Below are 9,202 nucleotides of genomic sequence, written 5' to 3' on the forward strand. Positions count from 1 at the left end.
TCCATTGTCCCTCTCCGCCCCCCCGCTTCCCCTTCGCTCTGTCACATACGCACAAACAGTCGCATCCTTAAAGCCGCTCGCAAGCGCTATATGCAGTGAACCTGATCTTTACCTCCCTTTGTCTCTTGTGTCACTGGGCACTCCTTGCCCAGCCCACATGATAGCGCCTTTCCCAGGACCCTTGCTTCCTGCATTCACCCTGTTCCCATGACAACTAAGCCCAAAATGGGGCAGAGCCTCCGCTATCAGCCATACTTGTCAGAAAGAGCGGCAGTGGGAACCAGCCCCTCGCTATCTCCTTCTCGTTTTTTCTGAAAGTCTTTAAAGTGTCAGCGGCGTTTCCCCTCAGCGAGCAGCACACGCCTACCGTCCTCCCTCTTCATCATGCATACTGTACACCCTCCCCTCCCCACACACACACACCAACATGTATAGTTGTGACAACACACCCACGGCGAGATAGCTGCTTCTGGCTGAATTGCAAAAACACAAAATCTTACCAAGTATTTTTGGTCTAGATTCCAGTGCAAATATCTTAGTACACTTGAAATGAGACAAAACTAGATCATAGGTAACTTTTCCACAAGATATAGGAGCTTGTTTTACATCGATAAGTCCTTAAATTTGATGAAAAGTGCTAGTTTCACTAGCAGATTGTTTCACTTATAAACATGTCTTATTATAAGTGAAATAATCTGCCAGTGGAACCAGTACCGTTGATTTAAACAAGCTCCTATATCTTGTGAAAAAGTTACCTATGAGCTAGTTTTGTCTTATTTTAAGTGTACTAAGATATCTGCACTAGAATCTAGACCAAAGATACTTGGTAAGCTGTTGTGTTTTTGCAGTGTGACTTAAGAAAGGCCTCCAAAAGCAGCACAGGAAATGTTCTTTGGTGAACTGATGAGGTGTGGAGACAGAGGATTAATCTGCTACAGAAACACGTTCAAAGCGAATTTCTGTTCCTTGTTTTCCTTTACTCTTTTTAGGAATCCATGTGTTTTTGATGGTCCCCATGTTGGCCGTTTCCCATCTCCACGAGCGTACAGGCAGAGCGTCCGGGTGTGAAAGTTAACCTGGGACACTTCCACATCTTTCCTGCATGCCTGTTTGTTTTCCTCTCTCTCTGCGTATACACTCCAACATATGTGTGTCGTTACTGTTTTTTCCCTTTTCTTCCTTTTCCCTCCAGGTTTTGTCCATATGTGATGAAAACTGGCCGCGTTCTGTCATACAAAGTGCCCTCTTTTAATCTCTCCGCAGGAGAAGCCGTACAAATGCAGCGAGTGCAACAAGGCCTTCAGCCAGAAAAGAGGGCTGGACGAGCACATGAGGACACACACGGGAGAGAAACCCTTCCAGTGCGACGTGAGTGCAGGCTGCCCTTCATTTCTCGATTCCTCCCTGTTTTCGTCTGTTTTTGTTTTTTTGGGGGGGGGAAATGTGATGGAGTTCTGGCACGAGGCCAGATGCGGAGCTCGGTTCGAGCCAGATAGGGATCTTGCCTCTCCGGAGGGGCAGAGTGAACAGATCTCACGTAAACACTTTGAGAGGATCAGAGGGATAAATTACCCTCTGCTTATAATACTGCAGAAGTAATAATTATTCGCAGAGACACACAACAGAACTTCCTGTCAGTGTTTTGTAGCTGTTTTAGGAAGGACTTAAAGATTTGTCACAAAATGTTGTGCTCATGATAAAAGTGACGATAAGAACCAGTTATTTAGGTTTTCATTAGAACACCAGTAATAAAACAGTATGATTTATATCACTAAACTGCACACAGTTTAGTGATATGCATTAAATGCATTTAATCATTTTCAAATTTATTGATGTTGCCTTTGAACAAACAGTGGAGAAAATAGTAAAGCTAACAATCGACAAACAGTTTTTAACATTGGTAATTAGAATTTATTGTGACAAGGATAAATCAGAATTCCTATCACGATAAGAAATTTATCACGATAAATGTTAAATGATACGATAAATTCCCACCCCCACCAAAACCTTACCACCGTTTGTGACATGTTTACAACCAAACCTTCAGGCTGAAAACTGTCTCTAACGTTTGCTAAGTTACTGAAACCAAAAACAATAATTCAGTTGTAGAAAGCAGCTCTAAGAAATCACAGGGGCACAATTTCAGATAATTTGACAAAAATATGATTCTTGACGATGTGGCCTTGTGACTTTGAGCTCCTACTGCTGATTTACTCATCAGTTATGTGATGAACTACTTCTGCTTGGAGTCACATCTGAACAAGCACATGTTTTTTATATTCAGTGTGACTAACAGTTTCCAAAAGACACAGTTATCTCTGATATATATCACGGGTGAATTGTTTTTTTTTTTTTTTTGCTTTGAAATCTTAAAAAAGATGTTCCCTAAAACTCCAGAGGAGGATTCTCCTAAGTAGCGTAGCTTTTCACGGCTAACGAGCGTAGCGGCTAAAGGCTAAATACCTGTAACGGCTTATGTTCTGGTTTCTTTAAGTAAGAACAAATAGTCCAAGCTAAAATATGACCAAATGTTGTTTACTTCGCTGAGATACTGGATTCTTGCTGTATTTGTGGGATTATAATTGTCGTACTTTGCAGTTCCTTGCAAAACTGTCCATGTCTCCTGAACCTTTTCACATTGAGTAACGTTAAAACCACAGACTTCATTGTATTTAATGGTATTCTAGGTGATGGACCAAGAAAAAGTAGTGCATGAGTGTCTGTATTCAGCCCTTAAAGTCAATGCAAGACCAACTTTTGCTGCATCTTCTAGTCTTATTTGGGTCCTTGGGTGTGGAATTCGTCTTTCTGCATTCTGCATTACGTCTTTTGGTCTCTCACATAAAATCCCAGTGAAATACATCATAAGTCAAGGTTTTAATGTGGTAAATGTGTGGAAATGTTCAAGGGGTATGAACAGTTCTGAAAGGCACTGCACTGGAGGTGCTAGGACCAATCACTTGAGAGAGAGAGCGGCTGGGCCTCAGGTTAGATGACTAACAACAGTGGTGCTCTGCGTTGATGTTAATGGAGATAGTTACTGTTTATGAGATCTGGAGAGTTTTCCCTCATTGAAAGAGGATCAAAGAAGACCTTTGCAGGCTTGGTCTTCTTTCAGTTGGCTCCACCAAATGAAATTTTGCAAACAGCCTTGCCAAAAACACTTATCCACTATCCAAACACAATTCCAAACTTCCCTAATGGGTTTGGGTTACAAATCAGCAAGCGAGTAACCGAAGCCAGTAAAACCTTAAAACATCTGATTCTTCTGAATTTTGAGTTTTTAAGGCTTCTGAACCAAAACGAGAAAACCAGAAATTGTTAAACAAACAGGGAACAGTTTGCTCAGATGCAGTCATCTCGTTTCACTGATGCTAAACAGCAGATCATCAGCGGGAATTTCATTTCCGCATTTTCCTAGCTTGATATTTGTGGAGAAAAAAGTGGATCTGAAAAAAAAACGTTTATCCATCCATTCATCCGGTTCATTGCGAACTTTCCACACTGCGAGAACACAAAACCTTTTCCAAGTTTGTTTGGTCTAGTTTCTAGTGCCAATATTTTTAGTACACTTGAAATAAGACAAAGGTATCTGAAGGTATCTGAAGGAGACTTTTCAGCAAGAAATAGGGACATGTTTACGTCAATAAATCCTTCATATTGATTTGAAATAACCTGCCAGTGGAAATACATTACAAAAACACAAAATATTACCAGATATTTGTATCTTCTTTCTAGTGAAACAAGACACTAGAAGTTTAGTTTAGTTTAGTTCAATACATTTGAAATAAGACTAAACTTGATGAGAAAGTATTAGTTCCATTGGCAGATTGTTTCATTTACAATAAGACACTTTTCTTATAAGTGAAAAAAGTACTAGTAAAAATAATAATGTAATAATATTCAGGATTTACTAATCTCTTCATATCTTGATGAAGAGCTAATTGTTGGTTAGTTAGTCTCATTTCAAGTGTACTAAGATGTTTGCACTAAAAACTACACAAAAAATACTTGGTAAGATTTAGTATTTTTGCAGATTTCATATTGGGATTAAAGAGGTAGAATACTGTGTTCCACCTCTTTTTGTGTCTTTTGGTCTTTTATTTCTGTACCATATACAGCAGAGAACATAGAAACTGAATGTTTTTATTAACGAGTGACCATCAGAAGAACTCCTGAATAAACATGTCAAATTTAAGACCCAGAAAGCTTTAAAGCAGAAACCCCATCTACCCAGAGACCCATCTGCAGCTTTATTTAAACGTCATAAAATCAGCATCCCATTCACTGACAATTAAGCATCACCACAAAGGCTCCCTCCTGACCCCCAAAGATATCAAACACTCATCTGGCTGCTTTTTTTCTCCAGCCTCAAAAGAGATATTTCCATGTCATTAATTTGATCCTAAGAACCAGTGGAAATAACAGAAATGACATTTGGATTTTATTAGAGGAGACGGTTTATGTTCGAGTCAGACAGAAAGGGATCGCATGCTCCCAAGACACGTTTTACGGACGTGAAAAGAGAGCCTGCGGATTCGGCGTCCGTCGCAAAACAGCCGAAACGTTGTCGAGGCATTTCACCGGCGGGAGACGCCGAGGCTCTTTGCTCAACAGCTTCCTGTCACTGTAAGAAGTAAAAATAGCCCGCCGACGCTGGGTCTGTTATGCAGATTGTCGAGCCGCGGTTAGCAACAGCCAGGTAGCGCGTCGATGTGATCCGCTTTGCTATCAGAGCGGCTGTTTAATGCCGCAGAGCCACAGATGTGTGCTGTCTGACTCTCTAAATGTAATTCGCAGATGGAGCCGAGGACGCATGCTGAGATTCTCCCAGCTTTATGTCAAAACGGTATTCCGGCCAATGCTGGATTATCCTGATTGATACCGGGGGGGGGAAAGAGGGGAGCGTGAGGAGTCATCAGTGCAAAATGACTTATTTAGGATAAATGTTAAAGTGCCGTACAATCTCTCCCATCCCTGAAGGGGGTGGAGGGAGGGGAGTTCTCATACTTTATGTCTTCTTTATAAATGAGCCTATGTCACTGTTCTAAAGCCAAACCTCACTGTCAGCCAAAGAACTCAGTAAGTGGAAGCACAAACGTTTTCCAACCCATTGAACTGCTTCATAACTTGCTTCAAATTCAATGTGATTTAATGAGGATTTTACACAACAGACCAACAGAGTGGAACATAATTAACAGTTTACATGATACAGATGAAATCTGTCAAACCTGTCTGAAGTTGTTTCGTCACCTTCTTCAAATGAAACTAAATTGGTGTCAAGTGTTTGTGCTGCAAAAATTTTCATTGGTGCCGCAATCACTTCAAAGATATTAATAAATGCTTCCAGGGGTCATCACAGGTCAACCAGCCAGGCCACATCGACAAAGTTGTATTAAATATTGTGTCAATCAACAGTGCTACTTTTGTGCTGCAAAAAAAAAGTAAATCGTGTCGCTATCATTTTAAAGATATCTCTATGTTTCCACAGGTCATCAAAGGTCAACCAACCCAGCTATATTTACAAAATGAAAAAAACATGGTGCCCATGTTTTGTTCAGCAGCAATTTAATTTGTGCCGCTGTTATTTTAAAGATATTAGTAAATGTTTCCAGCAGTCGATAAAGCTCAACAAGCCAATCCACATTTACAAATTCAAATGAAATATGGTGTCAATCGACTGTGCTACGTTTGAGCAGCAAAAACATTAGTTTGCGGCACATTTTTAAGATTAAAAAAAGAAAAAGTTTCCAGAGGTCACCAGAGATCAACCTGTCCTCCTTTGTAGCGCTAGTTTATTGACACCAAACATGCTTCGTTTTGTAAATGTGCTGGTTGACCTTTGATGACCTCTGGAAACACTCACCGATATCTTTCAAAGGATAGCAGCACAAAGAAATAATTTTGCTGCACAAATGCTTTTGTTTAATTTGAAGAAGGTGAGTGTGGGAGGGCAACTTCACTTAGGATACTAAGATGCCTTTAAATAAAATAAAGTGCAGTAGATTGTCTGTAAATCATCTAATTAGTTAAAATATGTCACTTGTGTTTAATGTGTAAATCCAGCAGCTTTATATTAATCAGAGGCTTAATGTAAAACATAACTAACGTTAACTAAGAAACACTGAGACAGGAAGGTTGAAGAAATGTAAGAACTGCACCAAAGTACATGAAAGACATAAAATAAAATGACAAAAAGAAAAGAAAACGTAAGAAAAGAAAACAGAAAAGTTACAGCGTCAGACCTCAGTTGAATGCCATCAAAAAAAACGTTTTAAGAAGTCATTTAAAACGACCCAGACTGTGGGCAGATCTAATCTGAAGGGTAACTTATTCCAGAGAACGAGAGCAACAACGGAGGAAGCACGACTTCCTTTGCTCTTAAGTCGAGTCCGAGGAACGTTTAATAGCAACGGGTTGAGTCCAACTGTGACTTTAAAAATGTTCGTTAAGGATGCTCTCCGTGTAGTCTGAATGATGAGCAAAGAAAAATGGGCAAACTGGAGGATGTAACACAAACACATGTCGAACTTCTACAATTTTTACCTCTAAGCATCTTTCAGAATCATGCGTCCCTTTGTGTTGACCTGTAATGTAAAATTCCAATAAAATATAAAGAAACTCTTGATGTAAAGTGACAAAATTCAAAAACATTCAATGGATATGAATACTTCTGCAAACTGGTAGCTCTTCTAGTTCTTCAGTTTGCTGCTGTCATGATCCCTATCAGCCCACATTTGTCCTGTTTTGCAGGTGTGTGATCTCTCCTTTAGCTTGAAGAAGATGCTCAGCAGACACAAGCTGACCCACAACCCCAACCGGCCCATGGCGGAGTGCCAGCTCTGCCACAAGAAGTTCACTCGGAACGACTACCTCAAGGTCCACATGGAGAACGTCCACGGCGAGACGGAGAGCTAATGCCAATTACAGGAGCACAAGCGAGATCCCCGAGATAAAGCCCTGTCTCGCGTTTTACGCACCAGTAAAGTACGAACATGTAGAGATAAACAGATAGCTGGACTTATTGGCATTACCGATAGAGCCATGTAAGAATATGGGAAACATTAAGACAGGCATGTGGAAGCTGAACATTTCTATCCCCCCCCCACTCTGTTCCCCGAAGTTCTTCGTCATCCTGTTTCCGCATTATTTTTAATATTCGAACAAACAGATTCCCATATGTTATATATGCCTCCGGAGCCGCTGTGTCTGCTCCCATGAACGTCTTGCATTTCACGTCAAATCCTTCCGACCTCTTTCTCTTTGTTCCGTTTCAACCAGAGCTCGTTGTACCTCGACGTACTTTTGTGGCCAGCGGCCAAGACCTGAAGGAAACCAGTGATCCGATTCCCTTTAGGTTCCCTCTCCTGGTTTTATTTGCATCCGTTCACACTGCTTTTGTTTAAAGTGACGCCTGCTCTTAGGGGGCGTCCAGACCTCCTCAGATCTGCGCCTCTTATTTCTGGAGCTTACTGTACATGCGATGGAACCGTACTGGTGAAAGCAGGAAGTCGCTGCGCGATCTGCACCGACTCACAACTTTCAGCTTTTGTTTACGTAAAACCCAGAAAGTAGAAACAGGCTTTCATCAGTCAGATCTGCAGCTTTGTTGTTCTGGATCTACTTACTCTTTCACTGTTTTAAGGGGGGTTAAAGTTCGCTCCATGTTTGACATAAAGGGTTTTGGAAAAGCATTAGCAGTCCTGCAACTTTTTCTTTTCTGTTTTTGCTGTTACAACTGCAAGCATCAGTGCATTTTAGTGGGATTTCTTTGGAGTTAGACAAACACAAAGTAGCACAGAACTTTGAACGGTGTTTTTCTTCTACAAAAGGAAAATCCGAATAGCACTGCAAAAACACAAAGTCTTAACAAGTAATTTTGGTCTAGTTTCTAATGCAGATGCCTTAGTGTACTTTAAATAAGAGAAAACCCAACTTACAAGTAATTTTTCAACAATATTTAGGAGCTTGTTTTAAGTCAACAATTCCTTAATATTGATGAAAAAGTATTTGTGCAACTGGCAGATTATTTCACTTGTCAAATGGGAAAAATGCTTTCTTGTAATTGAAATAATCTGCCAAAGGAACAAGAACTTTTTCATCAATATTGACTTCAAACAAGCTCCTATCTCTTGTTACTTGTAAGTTAGTTTTGCCTTATTTCAACGGTGCGAACATATTTGCACCAGGAACTGGACCAAAAATACTTTTGTGTTTTCAGCGTGTAGATTCAATTTTGCCCCATTACACAAATTCACCTTCTTCCACGTGTTGCTTTTTGCCAAACGTTTATTGGGACTTCTCATGATTTTCTTTCATCAGTAGTTTTTTTCTTCTCTATTTTACACAAGGCTCAGATTTTTTGGGGGGGAACGCAACTAAAAATCCTGATATAGTGTAACAAATTTCCGAGGCCAAAGGAACAGCTGTATGTCCACTTAGTTTAAATCGCACTTTGGTTAACTATTCATCAATTAGTTGTGCTGAATTTTATTTAGAGGAATCAGAAGAAGGGTGGCCGACTGCTAATGCACCTAACTCCCTTTTCAGATTCTCGCTGTAACAGTTTGCAAACTAAACTCGTCCAATCCGTTTAATAGTTCTGTTGTGTTTCGATCTAACACGTGAAATCCCAATAAAAATCGACTGAGGTTTGTTGTCGTGATGTTTATGGGGTGTGAATACTTTAGGAAGGTACTCTTTGTTCTCCGTTTTCAGCAGATTCTGCTGTTTGAACTCCGTCATTGGCGTAAGATGAATTCACTCCGAGTTCAAAAGATCTTTTTTCTCCACACATTTGTGGACGAATCAGTTTTCTACAAAGGGACTAAAGAAGAACCATAGTTTTTGTTTTCGTTCATTAGAGACTCTTTAATCTCTCTTTCATGTGCAAGTCGCCCAAGATGTTGTGCCTTATAAAATATGTTTACGTGCTTTTATGTTAATCCTTGTTCAATACAGTGTTTCTTTTTAAAAGAAAATGTTTCAGGAGCGTTTTCTTCTTCTTCTTCTTCTTTTCCCAATGCTATTCCCACTTCCTTCTTCCTTCCTCGTTCGGCGTCCTCATGATTAATCCAGCTGTTTGTGCCGCATCTGGAAAATGTGAATCGTCACTTCACACTTTTTGTGTTTTCAGATGTTATGAAACCTCATCACCTACCAAAACGGCCATTCCTCCCCCCCACTTACTCTAATTACGTGT

The 9,202-nt window shown here is 40.2% G+C and overlaps 1 protein-coding gene across 2 annotated transcripts in view; it reads left to right on the plus strand.

Moving 5' to 3' along the window:
- prdm5 (PR domain containing 5) overlaps positions 1-7,935 on the plus strand; it is a 52,361-nt gene extending 44,426 nt beyond the window's left edge. For both annotated transcript variants that reach the window (XM_028028912.1, XM_028028913.1), the window contains exons 15-16: positions 1,264-1,368; positions 6,754-7,935. In XM_028028912.1, coding sequence (XP_027884713.1) covers positions 1,264-1,368; positions 6,754-6,918 — 270 coding nt within the window. In that variant the 3' untranslated portion in view covers positions 6,919-7,935. The remainder of the gene's footprint in view (positions 1-1,263; positions 1,369-6,753) is intronic.
- The last annotated feature ends 1,267 nt before the right edge of the window (positions 7,936-9,202 follow it).

This window comes from Xiphophorus couchianus, chromosome 9 (assembly GCF_001444195.1).
Source record: "Xiphophorus couchianus chromosome 9, X_couchianus-1.0, whole genome shotgun sequence".
Lineage (NCBI taxonomy): Eukaryota > Metazoa > Chordata > Actinopteri > Cyprinodontiformes > Poeciliidae > Xiphophorus > Xiphophorus couchianus.